Source organism: Drosophila obscura, unplaced genomic scaffold, assembly GCF_018151105.1.
Source record: "Drosophila obscura isolate BZ-5 IFL unplaced genomic scaffold, ASM1815110v1 contig_46, whole genome shotgun sequence".
Classification (NCBI taxonomy): Eukaryota; Metazoa; Arthropoda; class Insecta; order Diptera; family Drosophilidae; genus Drosophila; species Drosophila obscura.
The window spans coordinates 3,099,706-3,118,727 of NW_024542835.1; the positions used below are offsets into that span (position 1 = coordinate 3,099,706).

At 41.4% G+C, this 19,022-nt stretch overlaps 4 protein-coding genes across 4 annotated transcripts; 3 read left to right on the top strand and 1 right to left on the bottom strand.

Annotated features, from left to right (window-relative positions):
- Positions 1-138: 138 nt before the first annotated feature.
- On the top strand, positions 139-5,358 carry LOC111071767 (nardilysin-like). The gene is made up of 7 exons (XM_041595309.1): positions 139-1,468; positions 2,296-2,474; positions 2,531-2,810; positions 2,866-4,166; positions 4,263-4,547; positions 4,601-5,258; positions 5,350-5,358. The coding sequence occupies exons 2-7, from the start codon at positions 2,410-2,412 to the stop codon at positions 5,356-5,358; spliced, it is 2,598 nt and encodes an 865-aa protein (XP_041451243.1). The 5' UTR covers positions 139-1,468; positions 2,296-2,409.
- LOC111076716 (glycoprotein-N-acetylgalactosamine 3-beta-galactosyltransferase 1-like) lies at positions 141-1,311 on the bottom strand. Its single transcript, XM_041595267.1, has 2 exons — positions 520-1,311; positions 141-460 (listed from the first exon to the last, which is right to left on the bottom strand). The coding sequence occupies exons 1-2, from the start codon at positions 1,279-1,281 to the stop codon at positions 302-304; spliced, it is 921 nt and encodes a 306-aa protein (XP_041451201.1). The 5' UTR covers positions 1,282-1,311; the 3' UTR covers positions 141-301.
- LOC121404880 lies at positions 5,251-5,846 on the top strand. Its single transcript, XM_041595268.1, has 2 exons — positions 5,251-5,612; positions 5,674-5,846. Exons 1-2 carry the CDS (start codon positions 5,434-5,436, stop codon positions 5,828-5,830), a joined length of 336 nt encoding a protein of 111 aa, XP_041451202.1. The 5' UTR covers positions 5,251-5,433; the 3' UTR covers positions 5,831-5,846.
- A 4,504-nt stretch (positions 5,847-10,350) lies between these two features.
- On the top strand, positions 10,351-11,753 carry LOC111076715 (phenoloxidase-activating factor 2-like). The gene is made up of 2 exons (XM_041595266.1): positions 10,351-10,620; positions 10,701-11,753. The coding sequence occupies exons 1-2, from the start codon at positions 10,390-10,392 to the stop codon at positions 11,685-11,687; spliced, it is 1,218 nt and encodes a 405-aa protein (XP_041451200.1). The 5' UTR covers positions 10,351-10,389; the 3' UTR covers positions 11,688-11,753.
- The last annotated feature ends 7,269 nt before the right edge of the window (positions 11,754-19,022 follow it).

A 19,022-nucleotide genomic window follows, 5' to 3' on the forward strand; every position in this document is an offset into this window, starting at 1 on the left:
CCCTGATTGATTGATTGATTGATCACTTGAGTTAATTTGAGAACATTCTTTCGCACGAACAAATGTAAAGACAGCAGCACTTTTTTGTATTGCATAACCTCCCGGATCTCGTTGTTCCCCGAGCAACCACGAATTCCCCTAATATTTATATCTTTCAAATAAGTTTTTAATACGATTCATAAAGTGAAGACGTGATCAGTTACGGGAAGAGAAGATCAAACAGTAAAAGTCATTCAATCAATACGCATAATCAGCAGGCGTCTCCTTTTTTGAAACGTCTCCCGGCCGTAATTTGTAATCTTTATGCTTCTCGGCTGGACCTATTTTTGTCAGGCAAGGATTCGTTGATAAGTTCCCGACCGAATGGCCTCAGTCTATAGATCATATAGTCGAAATAAAACATATTCCGGGCCTGAACATAGTGAAAAGAAACGGCATAGTTGGACCAAGCGAAAGTTCCCTGTGATTTTTGCATTGTTAGGAAATTTAAGGTTTCAGATTTGTCAAGTATGTACGAACGTCTTGTCCCCTGTAGGAATTCGATCTAGCCTGCGGATCTATTAGGTACATCCGTCGTCGTCCCTTGAAGTCCCTTGAGTTCCCCGCCACGACTTCGACCTTCTCCAGGCACTCCTTTAGCTTGCCCATTGTGGCTCCCGTGTCCGTGGGCTCACACAGCTTTGGATTGGGCAGGGACAGTTCTACAAAGCGACGCAGAGCGGCCCGACTCATCACAATGCCTGGGGACCCGAAATATATGGGCATCGCCGAGCTATACGGATACAGCATGTGGCGCAGGTTCTCCATTACCACATAGGTCTCGGCATCTGCCTCCAGAAACCAATCGGCCTCGTCCAAATGAAAATCGTAGATATACTTCAGGGCCTGTTTCGTTTTCCTCCACGTCTCTATGCGGTTGCCATTGCCAGGCAGACTGACAGCTCCCATTTCGGTATCTTCCTTGTCGCTCATGAACACCAGCTTATTGCACCTCTTTCCCCAGGTCCGAAACACTCCCGTGGCTTGCAAATGGTGTTGGCTTGACTTCGTATATACGAAACACAAGACTCGCACCTCCTCATACAGATCTACATCGATTTTACTCGTGATGTTTACCGTGCGATTCGGTCGGTAACTAAAGGGAATCATCGGCCAGAGTAGCACTTGAGTTATCAGATAGCCAATGCCAATGCCCAGGAACAGGAATAGCACTGGACCAGAAAATGTGGATGAAAGATGATGGCTGTTACGCTCTGGAAAAAGCGATTTCTCAGCTGCCATCTCTTCGGGTCTAAGGTTGGGGTAGTACTAAGAGTCTGCTAGCCCCACAGTGTGTGATCTGTAATAAAATTTCAAGCACATTAGTTACGCCTTAACCTGATCACGATGCTGAATAACTATTACAATCTTTCGGCTCTCTAGTCCAAAACCCCAACACCAATCCCTTTAATGTTAAAGTAGATTAAAAGTAAGTAGTACTAATTGTTTCTATGACATCTCTAAGACACTGAAATCAATAATGAGAGTTTACGAAACGAAATATAGATATTTGTATAAATGTTTAAAATTGCATTGGATTGTGAAATAATCACATATATATATCCCTATATTCATAAATATGTACATATGTATTTAAAAATCAATTGTTGTGCGTGTGTCCTTAATGACCGTCGTCTGTGTCATAGATTCTAGTTTCACGTGAACGTCTTTATACCACTTTAATTAGCGGGTCAAGATCCGTAGAACCATGGTTTAATATGTTAATTCAGTTGTGAAATTAAAATTAAATTTGTAATCGTCTCAATTGTACAGTGAAAAACATCGATAGAGTGCACGATACTGACACTCGATACTTCAGTCAATAGTAACGATCGTATTCCTCTACACTTTATGACGAAGCTAGTATGAAAGGCAGACATATCAGTCGAATGGATGTGGCATTATTGGTGTCAAAACGATGTTATCCAGCACGCAAAGACCTGCCAATATTATTTCAGAGTGGGAGTGTGATCTCGCTCACACTGCATGCTCTTCCCATAAGGCTCTTATCACGGTCTCGCTGTCTTATCGTGAAGTATATTAGAATACGACCATGGACAACAAAACAGAACAGAATGCTATTGAAACATTTTTTAATCGTACATATTTGTACAGGGAGTGCTCTGAAATTTAAAATGGTTTTGGCGTTCTTGCACACAATAGCGATCTTCTTGGTCAATCGATGATTCTGAGCAAGCGATACCATCGCTAGAACAGATCGTCACCACTGAAAGTTCCCGCCTTTCTCCATCTTAGTTTTGCGTGAAGTTGGTGTTGGCGGATTTTATAATAAAGAATTCAATTACTGATCGCAACCAAGTCGAATAAAACTCGCAACTTAGATCAACGCATTAGCCGACACGCATTAGAATGGCGGAACATGTAAAGTATCTGGACGATCCCTATAAATCGGAGAACGACAAGAAAATTTACAAGTAAGTTAGACCGCGCCATCGAAACACCCGATACGATACTCAATTTCCCTTTTTAGGTCCATTGAGCTGAACAATGGGCTTCGAGCTTTGATCGTCTCGGTACCAACGCTCAACATTGGATTAGTGCCCCATAGCGCCACCTGTGCCTTGATGGTCGACCACGGTCCATTCGCCGATCCGCGCAGCTATCAGGGTCTGGCCCACTTTCTGGAGCATATGATCTTCATGGGCAGCAAACCGGACTCCGAGGAGAACGTCTTCTTTGCGCACGTGAAAAAAAACGGCGGGGAATGCTCGTCGTCAATCTTGAGCGAGGACACGCTGTTCTCCTTTAAGGTATCCGAAAAAACACTTGGAGTCGAGTTTGGACTACTTGACATTTGCTCTGAAGGATCCGTTGATGCTGCAGGACACCATGGAACGTGGACGCGTTATCGTGGACTCGGAGTTTCAGCAGGTGGCCACAAAAGATAGTAACCGTCGCAATCAGCTGCTCGCCAGCCTGGCCACCGAAGGCTATCCACATGGATCCTTCAACTGGGGTAACATGAAATCGCTTAAGGACAACGTCGCTGACGACAATGCCCTGCACAAAGCGCTCCACGATGCCTGGCGCGACAACTACGCGGCCAATCGCATGTACGTGTGCCTGCAGGGTTCTCTGTCGATCGACGTGCTGGAGAGCATGGTGGTACGCCACTTTTCCAAACTGCGCCGCAATGACATCAAGGCGCCCGACCTGACCAAGTTCGATTACCGCAACGCCTTCCGTCCGGCGTTCCATGAGCAAGTCTTCCTCGTCGAGGCCGTGGAGAAATGGTGCAAGTTGGAGCTGACCTGGGTGCTACCCAGTATGCGTCCGCACTATCACAGCAATCCAGATAAGTTTCTCTCCAACCTGATCGGGTACAAGGGAGACGGTAGTCTCCTCGCCTACCTGGAGCGTCGCCACTGGGCCTGTCATCTCGACGTTGGCATAGACGAGACAGTCTTCAATCACCACTCGATGCACGCCTTTTTCAAAGTGAACATTGGCATCAACAACGAGGGATTCAAGCACATCGATGAGGTGCTGTTTGCCACCTTTGCCTATTTGCAGATCTTCTCCAACTGCGTCAACGGTTCCTTGCATCAGTTGTACGAAGAGCAGCAGAAGAGTAAGGCCGCAGAATTCCGTCTCCCGGATCGTCTCTATCGCTATGATGTCGATGAATTGGTCTTCAGAAGCAAATATTATCCCCCAAAGGATGTACTCACCGCCAGGAAGCTCACCTACGACACCGACGAGCAGCATCTGTCCGAACTGATCGGGATCCTCAACAGTTTCAAATTCAATCTAATGATTACCTCGCAAAAGCCGTACAAGGGCATACCCTACGACAAGCAGGAGGAGTGGTTCGGCACCAAATACACCACTATACCCATGCCAGCAAAGTGGAAGGAGCTGTGGCTAAAATCCAAATCGAAACGCATTGCTGAGCTCTTTCTGCCCGAAGCCAATCCCTTTGTGGCCCACGACTTCACGCTGTTCTGGAATGAGCAGGGCAAGCCCAAGTTGCCGCCTTACCCCAAAAGGTTGGTCAAGACCGACACCTGCGAGCTGTGGTTCCGACAGGATGACAAATTTGGGAAGCCCCAGGCCTACCTATGCTTCTTTTTTATCACGCCGCTGCTGCGTCAGAGCGCGAAGAAGTAAGTGATTTTCATCTCACACTATTTCAGTCTAGTCTAGACTAGTCATCTAATGTACTTCCAAAAACTCTTGATGCTCCTCTTCGTTTCTTGCAGTGCTGCTATGTGCGACTTGTACGTTTCATTGGTGCAGGTGCACGTGCAAAAGGAACTGGAACTCGCCCAAAAGGCCAATCTGAACTGCCGATTCATGGTTGACGACAATGGTTTGAGGCTATTTGTGAGCGGCTACAATGAAAAGCTCCATCTGATTGTGGAGGCCATTGCCGAAGGCATGGTCAATGTGGGCGCCACCCTCTTTGAAGGTCTACTGACCGCCTACCGCCAGATTCAGGGCGAGTCCTACTTGAAAAGTCTGAACTATTTATCCGGCGTCAGCAGGTAAGGTATCTCCGTATGCTATCTGCATCTCGAATTATAATTTGTGATCCTAGTGACATCTTCTGCCGTGTGCTGGGAGAAAAGCCATGGGCGACGAAGGACATGTACAAGTCCCTTGATGGCATCACTCTGGAGGATATGAAGGCATTTGCCCAGAAGCTGCCGCAGGAGCTGTACATCAAGGCCCTCATACAGGGAAACTACACGGAGGAGGCAGCCCACAAGGTGCTCAATGCGGTCCTTAGCCGACTAAAATGCGAGGCCATTAGGGATCATCGGCTCGTGGAGAGTCGCATCGTGAAGCTTCCGCAGGGCGGCCGCGTCATCTACTGTGACGCCCCAGGCGAGCACATTACAACCACAAATGTCACGAACTACTACCAATTCGGAGCGAACTCTTTACTCGTGGAGGTCATACTCGACCTCATGAGTGGGAACTTCAATACCCCTCACTTCTATACAGAGAAACTAGTTGGTGGAGAAGTGGAGGGCTGGGTTAACGTCAACAACGGCATTATCGGCTACTACCTTACGGCAGACTTGGAGGAGACTGCTGCAGGAGAGAGTGCCAAAGAACTGGAGAAAGACATCGAAGTATTTTTCCGCCAGGGTTGGTATTTTTTCGATGTAATAGATGACAAGACCTATGCGCACATAAAAGAGCAGCTTATCGATATATGCCTTGCCCCTTCCCGTACTCTGTTGGATGAGGTGGGAGAAAATTTTAATGAGATCATCGAAGGGGACTATATTTTCGGTCGTAACCAGAAGAAGGCCGATGTGTTGCGCACCCTAACCAAAGCGGATGTGATTCGCTTCCTTAACGACACGAAACCCACCAATTTGCGCAAACTGTCAGTTCAGGTTATTGGGCATAAACCGACAAATGCAGAAGACCAAGATGAAGACGAATTCGAAGAGGAAGACGAATTCGAAGAGGATGACCAATACGAAGAGGAGGAAGATACCATTACCTATTTCAGAAACGGCCTTGAGACTTACCCAAAGAGCACGGTGGAACCAAGTACCCTCGGAAACTAGCCTTAGCCCTGCCCTGAGCAATCTGTGAGCCAGACATCCCATGAATCAAAGAGGTACCAACATCACACATGTTTGTCCATTTCAGAATTAATATAGAGTTGCATACAATCCAGACCAAGTCAGATCCGTCTGCTGATGAATTTCAGTTTTATCGAATATTGTTATTAAGAAAAATATTTTATCACATTTATCATCTTCTAAATCGTCTGACCAAGTCAGGACAAGGAAACCATTCATTCTAAGTTTAATTGAATTATCATTTTGAATTTATATTCCCACGCATTTATCATTATCTTCATAAATGGATATATGTAGATGAATACCTAAGTTTAATTCGATATGAATATTAAAAGTACATTTCCGAACATTTATTATCATCTTCACATATGGATATATTCTTGCAAGTCTGTAGGGGGGAAATATTGACTTGAGTACATTGCCTTGGGGCACTAGGTATCCGTTTTACGTATTCATGTGGCTATCGCTTAGTACATAAAATACGTATGTACAGCACAAACTGTCCTTCCAGCACATTCCCAGCCTGAATGAATAAATGAAGTGGATAGAGTCCGATAGGGCTCTGCGATTATGGGATTCTGCAGCAGTGCGCATGGACCTCGAAGCATGCAACCTGGTAGAGCAGGACGCCCATCACTACATTCAGGTCGTGGAATCAGAGAAACATTTTTGAATACTGATAACCGAAAACGGCGGTGACTAGTATGTGTCTGTTGAGCGTTGACAACTTGTCATCCAAGTGAAAATCGTAGATATACAGTCGCTCAGCTTAAATGAACCAGACGAATTTTCCAACTTGAAAGTGGTATAACTTCTGAACCATCTAGCTTACCACTGAAAATTAAATGTTTACTGATAGACAACTATTTAAAATTCAACAGACCTGACTTCATTTATTTGTAAACAGTTTTTACAATTAATTAAAATTTGTTTAATTTTTTATGTTTTGTATGTTCTGATCCAATATTAGCTGAAAATCCGTAATGCCATTTGAAGTCAGACTATCGAGCCGACGGAATCATTAAATGTCGGCACTTTTAAATTGTCCAGTTCCGAGCAATTCCCCATTTAAATTAAGTGTCGTTTTCCAGGTAAAATCAAAAACCATCTTTTACACGAGTTTTTCGAATATTTGATGGATGTTTCTTTATGTATCGATAGATAACATGTCATTGCCCCTACCCAAATCCCCAGCGGCTGACATTAGTGCCTAAACATGCACATGTCATCCTCCATTCACAGCTGCAGAGTTCATTTCAAGCTCTCTACAGAGCTTGACTTGCTTGACTTATGCCTGCTAAGTAGCCGATGAGGCAATTATCGTAGTCGAAGATTAGTCCTAAACTCGAGACATTATTCATCAATAGACAAACCTTGGACGACGTACACGTCGTGAAATAAGTAATCGGAATGTCCTTAATAATTTTACGCTATGCCAGTTTTGACTCATCCGCCAGAGCAATGCCATTGTATTTCAACTATTTTTATGCCCGTATTTAAAAAGAGTTAATGGGTATATTAGATTTGTGGTAAAAGTGGATGTGTGCAACGCAGAGAACGAATCGTTACCGACCCCATAAAGTAGATCTTCTAGATCTCAGAGACTATAAGAGCTAGAGCAACCAAACTTTGTTTCCAGATCCATGTGATATGCTATAAGTGTATAACAAAATTTTGCCTCGCCCCCTTCCGCCCACACAAAGGACGAAAATCTGTGGCAAAACGCAGTATCGTAGAGAATGTCCATATCTACCAGATTGCCGAACCTGAATCAGATCGGATCATAGACTTTGAAATAGACTTGTAGCAGTGTGATATCACATGAGTCTGGAAACCAAATTTGGTTTCTCTAGCTCTTATAGTCTCTGAGATCCAGGCGCTCATCGATACGGACAGACAGACATGTAATATACTTTTTTTTAATTCTAAATAATCATAAGCTCAATAATGTATATACTGACTGAGTACGGGTATAAGTAGAGTCGCATCCCCAGAATATAGGTCTAACTATTTTAGAGCATTAGTGATGCTGTTTTATCCGTGGAGAGATGAAGAGGCAGAGTTTGTGAGCAGGAATTGCGAGGATGCTTATAAGGATCATCAGGAATTAGTTAGTTCGAATTTCCAAAAATAAAATGCATTAGCAGATTTATAAGACGTGCTTAGGAGGGCCATGAAAGCCGAACCCAAAAGGTGGAAAATGATGAGGAATTTAGGGCTTTAGGGATTCCAGAAATAGGTTTTCAAGCAAATGTTCTAAACTTGAATGACCAGGCAGTGGACCCAGATAGAAGTATTCGAATAATTAGCTGAGTCAACAATAACCGGTTCTGCAGCACTTTCTTCCAACGATGCTCCTCAGAGGGCTAAAACTCTTGTTCAATTGCTGACTATCATAATTGCCAAATAACACAATAATAGCATATTAAATCCAAACGAATTGAATATTAATTCCCATTCCATTTTACCCTATTCTTATTAGACTCAGCACTTTCTGTACCTTTTTTACCTACAAATAGAGTTTGAGTTACTGCCTGTTCTCTCGTCTACTCTACAATGGCAATCATCAGAGGCAGTCGCCGAGTCTTCAGACCCTCATTTGCGCACCTTAGGAAACCCTCTCCGCAGTCTTTATGTACCAACCCAACTCACACACACAAGCACACATTTCTGATTTAGCAAATACATACAGCAATGTTTTCGTCCACACTTCCTCCAATATGAAAAGGGAAGCACTGTATGTGGATGGTAGTAGGGCCACCAGTGCGAATGGACTTTATATCGTTGGGCCCTTCATTCCCCCGAAAACCAAGCAGCACTGTTCTTTCGCGAGAGCGATGGAGAACTTACTTTCCGCAAAGTTACTTTACACCCACTTCGATTGTTTACTCAATCCGTCCGAATTGAATATTTTCTTCCATGATACGGAAAAATTGCACTGCCACTTTGGCGATGCCTCTTCTGATGAGCTAATGCTCAAATCTTCTATTTTGTGCTTCGTTGGGGTTTCCACTTACTGAAATGAAGCTTATAATATTCCTGGCTATTCCACAGCACTGCGGTTAGATTTCCAGTCCGTAGCTAGAAGAGTTTGATCGAAAATAGGCATTCTTATATTAGTTAGGAATGATCTTTTAGATCACTTTAGAATTGTTCAAAGTAATTGATTTTACCCGGAAATAGCACCGGGATCTTAGCATCTTCAGTGTTCGAGTATGCTTTGTTTAAGTACAAATCTGTAGGTTTTATTGTTATTGACAGAACCCATAGTTATCCGTTGCCAAAATTTAAACACGAACTTAAGGACATAGTTCAGAGTAATCCGTTTTTAGGTAGCAATTCTCTAGTGTTAGGTGATCTTAATTTATGCCTGCATTCTCGTTCTGGTTGCTGTAACGAAATTTATTTTAGGTCTTTGTTAGGTTTGGACTCGTCAACAACTAATTGCAATACGCATTTTCACTGGGCGTTTTCAAACATTTCCGATGGCAGGGCCAACGCGCTTACCTTTGGGACTGTGTATCATTGTGGAATTTTAGTTAATGTTAGGGAGGCAACAGATTAGATTTCTTTTAGTTAGCAGGCATTATGTAAACACATATTTAATATTTTGTATATTTAAGCGTAATATTAATTAGTACTTTAGCTCTGTTTTTATACCCGTACTCAAAAAAGAGTTAAGGGGTATATTAGATTTGTGGTAAAAGTGGATGTGTGTAACGCAGAGAAGGAAACGTTTCCGACCCCATAAAGTATATATATTCTTGATCAGCATCAATAGCCGAGTCGATATAGCCATGTCTGTCTGTCCGTCTGTCCGTCTGTCTGTCTGTCTGTCTGTCTGTCTGTCTTGTTGAGCGCCTAGATCTCAGAGACTATAAGAGCTAGGGCAACCAAATTTGGTTTCCAGACTCATGTGATATCACACTGCTACAAGTGTATTTCAAAATTTCGCCCCGCCTCCTTCCGCCCCCACAAAGGACGAAAAACTGTGGCAGGCACAATTTTAAAGAAACATGTACAATCTACATGTTAGATGTATAATAGACATTTTATATGTAGATGTAGATAGCATATGTAGCAAAAAAATGTAAAATGTAAAATTTTTTTTTTTTTTCTAAAATTCTAAAAAATCATAAGCTCAAAAGTGTATGTATATACTGACTGAGTACGGGTATAAGTAGAGTCGTGTCCCCAGAAACGACTCACACGTTCCTTCTCGTTTAATTCTTTAATTTGTTTAAGAATTTTTAATTTGTATTCGTTTATTTTGTTTATTTAATTTATTTGTATGTATTTATATTTTTAGCCAAGGATTGGAATCCTGTTTTATAATTTTTTGGGGATATCTGGTTGGTAACCAAGATTATGTTTTGGCTGTTCCCCGTGGTGTTCCCTGGATACCAATTTAAAGTATTAAATATATGTATATTAGTTATAATGATTATATTTATATATGTATATGTATACATATATATTTATATATTAAATTGGTAGCTAATTCGAGCGCAGCTTACGTATAAAATATATAGAATAGGTGAAATACATAAATTATAATCTCACATATATACTGACTAAGTATTAAATTAGTGTCGAAAAGAAAAATATTGTCAAATGATTTCAAAGCTCTATCAGAAAAATTGGGTTTGGTTGCTTGATTAAAAATTGTGTTGGGTAGTGTAATCAGTAAATTCTTATCAACATTCTAGGAATTCTGATATTTATGTAAATGCCGTGAGCAAAGCATCAAGTCGATCAGTACGTTACGGAAATCTGCGCTATAATGTCACATTTCGAGGTTCTAATTCCAGTCGTGCTTTTCCTGCTAATGGCCTCAGCCGAAGTGGTTGAGAAAAACTGTGGCAACTCCAAAAACAAAGTATGTGTGCCGCGGATTTTGTGCGACAACGGAGCTGTCATTAGGGATGGCCGGGCACTGTTCTCATTTCGTACGTTGCTAGACGGCAATGAGGGATGCGATACCACCGAAGTCTGCTGCGCCATCACAGATAAGGTAGGTTCTGTGGGACCTACAGCGATCAGCTTCGTAGGGTAGGTGTGCAATATGTGTGTGTCATTTGGTTGCTCTTTCAGGTTGATACCCCCATTGTCCCGTTAGACGTTTCCACTCCAACGGAATGTGGACACCGAAACGAAATGGGTCTGCATACCACCATGACCGACTCAGCGGATGTGGCCCAGGTGGGTGAGTTTCCCTGGATGGTGGCTCTGCTTCGCAAGTCGGATAAATCATATTTGAAAGCTGGAACATTGATTGGATCAGATGTAGTCCTTACCGCAGCCCATGTCGTGTTCAATCTCCAAGCAGGAGAGTTTTTCGTCAGGGCTGGTGAATGGGACTTTTCAATTGAGACTGAATTTTATCGCCATGTGGATGTCGACGTAAGGCTTATCGAAAGACATCCGGACTTCCAGAAATCGTCGGGAGCGAACAATTTGGCACTGCTCTTTCTCAGTACGCGAATAAACCCACAGCCCCACATCAGCCCCGCTTGCCTGCCTAGAGCGAACAGGAATTTCGACCATAGCAGATGCTTTGTCAGCGGCTGGGGCAAGAAGACGTTTTCGTCCAGCTCCTACATGAATATATTGAAGAAAGTTGAGGTGCCCGTGGTTGGTCGTGAACTGTGCCAACAACAACTGAGACGAACCATCCTCGGCTCCTACTTTGAGATCGACTCCAGCTTAATTTGTGCAGGCGGCGAACGGGGTAGGGACGCGTGTAAGGGCGATGGCGGAGCCCCATTGGTCTGTCCTCTGGCCAACGATAACCGACGCTATGAACAGGCTGGCATTGTCAATTGGGGCATTGGCTGTGGAGATCAGAACACTCCGGCTCTTTACACAAATGTTGCCCTCTTCCGCGAATGGATTGATCTGAAAGTTTCGGAAAAGTCAGTTTCCAGAAGTAATTTTGATAGTGGTACTGGAGGTACTGGCTCTGTGAATAATGGTGGGTGTTCGCACAAAATCTGGTCCGTTCTTGTCGGCTCCAACTTAAATATCCAGATCAATAACCTATCGAACAAATCCAAAGAACCAGCTATGATTCCCAAATAAAGTGCTCTGTAAACTCAATTATTCCCTGTTAAATATATAGTCACCGATTTATAAATATAAAATAAACGAGAAGGAACGTGTGAGTCGTTTCTGGGGACACGACTCTACTTATACCCGTACTCAGTCAGTATATACAGCTTATGATTTTGTCGAATTTTAGAAAAAAAAAAAAATTTTACATTTTTACATTTTTTTGCTACATCTGCTATCTACATCTACATATACAATGTCTAGTCTACATCTAACATGTAGATTGTACGTGTTCCATTTAGATTCTACATCTCCTCCGCTAGGGGTTGCTCGCGCACTGAACGCGGCAGAGTGTGCGAGCGAGAAGGAAAATGAGTTGCGTTGTCGTTTTCTGGAGGGGGGGGAGGGGAAGCAACTTAAAATTAATTTCGTCATTCTGGCTATAATTATGATCCGATCTGATTAAGATTCGGCAGTCTGGTAGATATGGGCATTCTCTACTATACTGCGTTTTTAGTTTTATCGTATCTTTAAAACTGTGCCTGCCACAGATTTTCGTCCTTTGTGTGGGCGGAAGGGGGCGGGGCGAAATTTTGAAATACACTTGTAGCAGTGTGATATCACATGAGTCTGGAAACCAAATTTGGTTGCCCTAGCTCTTATAGTCTCTGAGATCCAGGCGTCAAACAAGACGGACAGACGGACAGACAGACATGGCTCTATCGACTCGGCTATTGATGCTGATCAAGAATATATATACTTTATGGGGTCGGAAACGTTTCCTTCTCTGCGTTACACACATCCACTTTTACCACAAATCTAATATACCCCTTAACTCTTTTTTGAGTACGGGTATAAAAAAACTAAAGCGCGGCACTAGAATTCTGCAGCTGATAAACGGGAACGTGGAAAGCTGATTAAAAGGTCAGACGCCAATCTGCTTTCCTAGACAAATACAGTGGAAGTCTATAGAAGATGGAGCAGAAGAAGAGCAGAAGAATAACCATAAGCGTACATATTGTATGTTGATTTCTTTTTTACCCTAAATCCTTTTTCTAATGGTATCCGATCCCGCTACGAATATACACACATACAGAGCAAAGCTTCTTCTGGGTGATTCCGCACAATCAAGCCACTTTGCTCCGTCGCCTGCTGCAAATTCTTCCCACGGTAAACGAGGTCTATTGATACTGTGGGACAGCGGACAGGGGACAGGGAACACCAGGCAGCCGAATCAGCGACCAGGACCACAACACCGCACAACAGAGCAGAGAAGAAGAGTCAGAAAAAAGGAGGGAGTGAAGGTAGGGAGACGAGGAGAGGCAAGTACTTTGCCAGAAGCAGGACATTGCGGTTAGTGCTGCGTTAAATGCTTCCCTAGAGCAGTGAAAATATTTTATTAGAGCTATTGTTCTTTCGCGATTCACCAATAACTTCAATTCGATGCAAGTCTGTCGATGTAGGTATAAATGGATCCTTGTTTAAACGCCCCAATATATACCTAATGATGGTCTTAAGATCAACATTTAAGCCTTGTTTAGATTGAACCCCCCAGAAAATCCATTAATCTGAATGTTGATCGGAGTTTCCCAAAAATCGTTATCAATCTTGAATTCTCTAAATGAAACAGCGATAAACCCAGGTTCTAGGCCATTTTCGGGGTAATGAAACATTAAAATTGAATTTCTGCATAAATATCAAAAAGATTGTTTGTGTTGGCCTTTGGCTTTAGCTATGACACTGATAGCTGCGGTTGTTGCGCCTTTGCCAACTGAACGTAGGAATAGAAGCCGTGTTGGGCACTGAAGTAGAGCGGCTGCGAAGGTGAATGCTGCGCCTATGGCGGATTTTTTTTTATAATCACATAGGTTCCTATAGAGAGGTCTGTCTATTTTATTTATTTCAATCAATTTCTACTTTCGAGATCCTCCAAACTAATTTTTGCTACATATTTTCCCATCTAATACATGCGGCTGTCTTCAGCTGATGTGCCTCACAAATATAGGGAAAATTTATAACGTCCAACTTTCTTTCCCCTTAAATACCACGATTGGGATTCTAGTTCCCGCCGTTGAAATCATAAACTACTCGATCGCTCGTGCAAGTGATCTTCCGTATAATGGAACATCACCCCCTATTGCCCCTCTCTGGCCATAGCGTTCCTCTGACTCGAAACAACATAAACAACATAAATTGGCTAAATAGTCATCTAAAAGTAGTTGTACCCGATCAGACAATCGAATGTAGGTGGTTTTGTTGCTGAATGGAGTGGTGTGGGGGACTATCTGGCATCAGCTAGCGTAACAGTCTGGAGGGGTTCGTGACATCTCCGCTCAACACACCTTGTTACCCCTTTCTAAACCATTTAGGAAAACCTAACACACTTGCTTACTGCATTCTTAAGATTTATTTATGTTCCTTCTTAAACATAAGTGCTATTTAGATGCACATGATAGTAATCTACATGTTTTTACTGATAGAAAGAAATGATCAAAACAACACGAAATGCTTGCTTCTTGCTGGTGTATGTCATAAAAATAGAATTCTTCATACGATTATGCAAACAAAAGGGAATTGGCCTTGCAGTTCTGATACTCTCTTCTTTTTCCTCTTTCACGTACTACTGTCATTTTCTCAACATTACTTTAAATTACGCCTTATTTTCGGTGGCATAACATACAAATATACAATTTATATACCTTACATTTTGTCTCTTGACACTTCAGGTGGCAAAAGTCTTTTTCTGAGTGAGCGCTTTGGATAATTTAAATGCACAAATTTCCAAGGATTTGGAAAATGGAAACCTTTAAGTTTCGGAGATATGAGCATTCAACGTTGACCACTTTTTCAGTAAGCAGCATTTGCTCAATTTGTATGCACATACATACTTCATCTTTTAGGGAAAATAAAAAAGTAAACTATGGCGCCCCTACCGCCCCCACAAAGGACGAAAATCTGTGGCAGGCACATTTTTAGAAATACGATAGAACTAAAAGCGCAATATTGCAGAGAATGACCATATCTACCAGACTGCTGAATCTGAATCAGATTGGATCATAATTATAGCCAGAATGAATAAATTTTTAGTTGCTTCCCCTGCCCCCTCCTGCCAACGGCAAAGCAACTCATTTTCCTTCTCGCTCGCACACTCTGCCGCGTTCAGTGCGCGAGCAACCCCTAGCGGAGGAGATGTAGAATATAAATGGTACATGTATAATCTACATGTTAGATGTAGAAGATGCATAATATATGTAGATGTAGATAACAGATGAATCAAAAATTTAAAATGTAAAATTTTTTTTTTTAATTCTAACATTCTAAAAAATCATATGCTCAAAAATGTAAATACTGACTGAGTACGGGTATAAGTAGAGTCGCGTCTTTAAAAGCGACTCACACGTTGCTTCTCGTTTAAATTTATTTTTTATTATATTCTGTGAATATTTTTTAATCTATGTACGTATATGGGTCAATAGACCGATTTGTGTCGCAAACTCGCACAAAAAACAACCAAAACAGCGCTGCCGCAGGTATAATAAAAACAAAAACGATGGACCAAAATAAAAAAAAAATTTGTAAAATCCAATTAAGGTACAAAAAAATACAAAATTATTATCTTTTGTAAAATTGACTATTACAAAATTTTTTATCGGTAAAAAAAATATATATATTAATCATATGCACTTGCAACAAAGTTCAACTTTCACTATTTATTGTTAAGTTTAAGCACCATTTAAGCAGCATGTTCTCTTGCAAACGTAATTTTTAAAATTTTTTCTTTCAAAAGCAATTTTTTTCATGAAGTTATCTTGATTTTCTCGGAAGCTATTAAATTAGCAAGCATTTTACTTTTTGTTTCTTTCGTTTCGCGTTTATTTATTTATTTTTTTGTTTCTGTTACGTTTCGTTAATTTGAGCTGTAAGATTTGGTAAACCTCGCCGTACGATCCGTAGTTTGCTTGGCTGCTCAGAGCGGGTGGAATCCACTCTTCATTCACGACGGTTGCGCTGATTTTGGGTGTAAATCGGAATTTAGGACGCTGCTGGACTCTATATTCCCACTGCCTCGACAGAACGTTTGGCTGCTGTTGCAAAGGGTTCATTGACCTGTGGTTTTGCTAGTATCTTCTCTGCTTTCTGCACACCCAGCGTACAAACATTTTCATTCAATACATTGTAATTTTTGATGGACTCTCTGTACCCCATATTTTTAAATAGATAAAGAATGATCGCGTCCTATTCTTCGATGGTCTCGAATGAGATTAATCCAGCCCCCTTCCGGCGACAATATTCGTAAGCGCCAAACCAGTTATTTTTATACCCGTACTCGAAGAGTTAAGATTAGATTTGTTGGATTATTAGATCGGATTATTAGATTTGTGGTAAAAGTGGATGTGTGTAACGCAGAGAAGGAAACGTTTCCGACCCCATAAAGTATATATATTCGTGATCAGCATTAATAAATAGTGGGTCCAATACGTTCAAAAAAGCGTTCCGCGCTCTGCGAAAAATAAACCAAAATTGCTATTTGAACTCTGTAATGACAAATCGCTGCGAGAGAAATTATTAAAAAGTACAGCTAGATTTCGCACAGATAGATAAACTAAAGTACTGCTAGATTTCGCACAGATAGATAAACTCAATTGCAGAGCTTTAATGAGAGAGCATGGATCAGCAACAATTAAGCTGACAATTGCCTTTAATTCAATAAATTTCTTAAGATTTTTTCCGTGCAATCACCTCTGGACACCATGTTATCACTAAATTCTTATCAACATTCTAAGAGTACTGAGATTTCTTTATAATTGCCGAGAGCAAATGCTCAAGTCGATCCGCACGTTACCGATATCTTCGCTAGAAATGTCACAAATCGACGTTCTAGTTCCAGTCGGGCTTTTCCTGCTAATGGCCGCAGCCGGAGTTCTTGGGAAAAACTGTGGCAACTACAAAAATAAATTACATATGTGTGCCGCGAATTTTGTGCAACAGCGTAGCTGTCCTCAGGGATGGACGGGCACTGTTCTCATATAGTTCGTTGCTGAATGTTGTTGTCTGAATGTTGATCGAGCCAAAATGTGATCGGTGGAAGCGACTTTGCCCACATGAGCGTAGGAATAGAAGCCGTGTTGGGCACTGAAGTAGAGCGCCTGCGAAGGTGAATGGTGGGCCAGCATATGGCGGAGATTTTCCATAATCACATAGGTTCTCATAGAGACGCTCAATAGCCAATACAATTTAAAGTGGTGGTTGCGATAGATTGAATTGAATATAAACAATTGATTGCAGCGACAGCCCCAAGTCTTCCGGATGTGCTCAGCCTTCATTTTATCGAATCCGTTGTCCAAATCCTCAAAATAAAGCAGGCAATGCACACGGACATTCTCATAAAGTAGCTTGCCTATGAGTTTGTCGTCCCACTGCTGCGCCCGTATGCCAACGTCATAGCTACTTATCGACTCCTTGTATGGCTTGAACACAATCTCATGAAGCTCGTAGAAGGCAGAACTGCGGAAAAATATTATAAGCTCGAGAACCACCAACCAGCCCACAAAGGACAGAACCAGAACTCGCATCATTTTTGCTACATGCACTCGAATAAATTGCATTTCCCCAGCTGTAGAATTGAACAATTAAATCAGATTGATTTGATTAAAATAGCATTTTTATTATTTTAAAAATTCAGAAATCAAAGTAAAAAATCTTATAGTCTCTGAGATTTATGCGACAGACGGACAAACGGACGGACGGACAGACGTACAGACAGAGACTCGGCTATTGATGCTGATCAAGAATAAACGATTCCCTTTCTAGGTTACACAAATCCAATTTTACCACAAATATAATATACCCCTTAACTCTTTTTGAGTACGGGTATAATAAAAATGAGAATTGTTCATGTGGACGCCATTAGCATTGCCATTACCATTACTTATTTCACGACGCATAAGTCATCCAAGGTTTGAAGTCTAATAGCAGGCATATTATAACTCAATTGATGAATAATTTCTCGAGCTCAGAACTAATCTTCGACAATGATAATTGCCTCATCGGCTACTTAGCAGGCATAAGTCAAGCAAGTCAAGCTCTGTAGAGAGCTTGAAATGAACTCTGCAGCTGTGAATGGAGGATGACATGTGCATGTTTAGGCACTAATGTCAGCCGCTGGGGATCTGGGTAGGGGCAATGACATGTTATCTATCGATACATAAAGAAACCTCCATCAAATATTCGAAAAACTCGTGTAAAAGATGGTTTTTGATTTTACCTGGAAAACGACACTTAATTTAAATGGGGAATTGCTCGGAACTGGACAATTTAAAAGTGCCGACATTTAATGATTCCGTCGGCTCGATACATTCATATCTGACTTCAAATGGCATTGGGGATTTTCAGCTAATATTGGATCAGAACATACAAAACATAAAAAATTAAACAAATTTTAATTAATTGTAAAAACTGTTTACAAATAAATGAAGTCAGGTCTGTTGAATTTTAAATAGTTGTCTATCAGTAAACATTTAATTTTCAGTGGTAAGCTAGATGGTTCAGAAGTTATACCACTTTCAAGTTGGAAAATTTTTCTGGTTCATTTAAGCTGAGCGACTGTATATCTACGATTTTCACTTGGATGACAAGTTGTCAACGCTCAACAGACACATACTAGTCACCGCCGTTTTCGGTTATCAGTATTCAAAAATGTTTCTCTGATTCCACGACCTGAATGTAGTGCTCTACCAGGTTGCATGCTTCGAGGTCCATGCGCACTGCTGCAGAATCCCATAATCGCAGAGCCCTATCGGACTCTATCCACTTCATTTATTCATTCAGGCTGGGAATGTGCTGGAAGGACAGTTTGTGCTGTACATACGTATTTTATGTACTAAGCGATAGCCACATGAATACGTAAAACGGATACCTAGTGCCCCAAGGCAATTTACTCAAGTCAATATTTCCCCCCAACAGACTTGCAAGAATATATCCATATGTGAAGATGATAATAAATGTTCGGAAATGTACTTTTAATATTCATTTCGAATTAAACTTAGGTATTCATCTACATATATCCATTTATGAAGATAATGATAAATGCGTGGGAATATACATTCAAAATGATAATTCAATTAAACTTAGAATGAATGGTTTCCTTGTCCTGACTTGGTCAGACGATTTAGAAGATGATAAATGTGATAAAATATTTTTCTTAATAACAATATTCGATAAAACTGAAATTCATCAGCAGACGGATCTGACTTGGTCTGGATTGTATGCAACTCTATATTAATTCTGAAATGGACAAACATGTGTGATGTTGGTACCTCTTTGATTCATGGGATGTCTGGCTCACAGATTGCTCAGGGCAGGACT

Coding starts and splice junctions, on each gene's coding strand:
- LOC111076716 (XM_041595267.1), bottom strand. CDS start 1,281: ATGGCAGCTGAGAAATCGCTTTTTCCAGAGCGTAACAGCCATCATCTT. Junction 461..519: donor ATTCCTACAGGGGACAAGAC/GTTCGTACATAC, acceptor CAAAAATCACAG/GGAACTTTCGCTTGGTCCAA.
- LOC121404880 (XM_041595268.1), top strand. CDS start 5,434: ATGCAGAAGACCAAGATGAAGACGAATTCGAAGAGGAAGACGAATTCG. Junction 5,613..5,673: donor AGCCCTGCCCTGAGCAATCT/GTGAGCCAGACA, acceptor TGTCCATTTCAG/AATTAATATAGAGTTGCATA.
- LOC111071767 (XM_041595309.1), top strand. CDS start 2,410: ATGGCGGAACATGTAAAGTATCTGGACGATCCCTATAAATCGGAGAAC. Junction 2,475..2,530: donor AACGACAAGAAAATTTACAA/GTAAGTTAGACC, acceptor TTCCCTTTTTAG/GTCCATTGAGCTGAACAATG. Junction 4,167..4,262: donor CTGCGTCAGAGCGCGAAGAA/GTAAGTGATTTT, acceptor CGTTTCTTGCAG/TGCTGCTATGTGCGACTTGT.
- LOC111076715 (XM_041595266.1), top strand. CDS start 10,390: ATGTCACATTTCGAGGTTCTAATTCCAGTCGTGCTTTTCCTGCTAATG. Junction 10,621..10,700: donor GCTGCGCCATCACAGATAAG/GTAGGTTCTGTG, acceptor TTGCTCTTTCAG/GTTGATACCCCCATTGTCCC.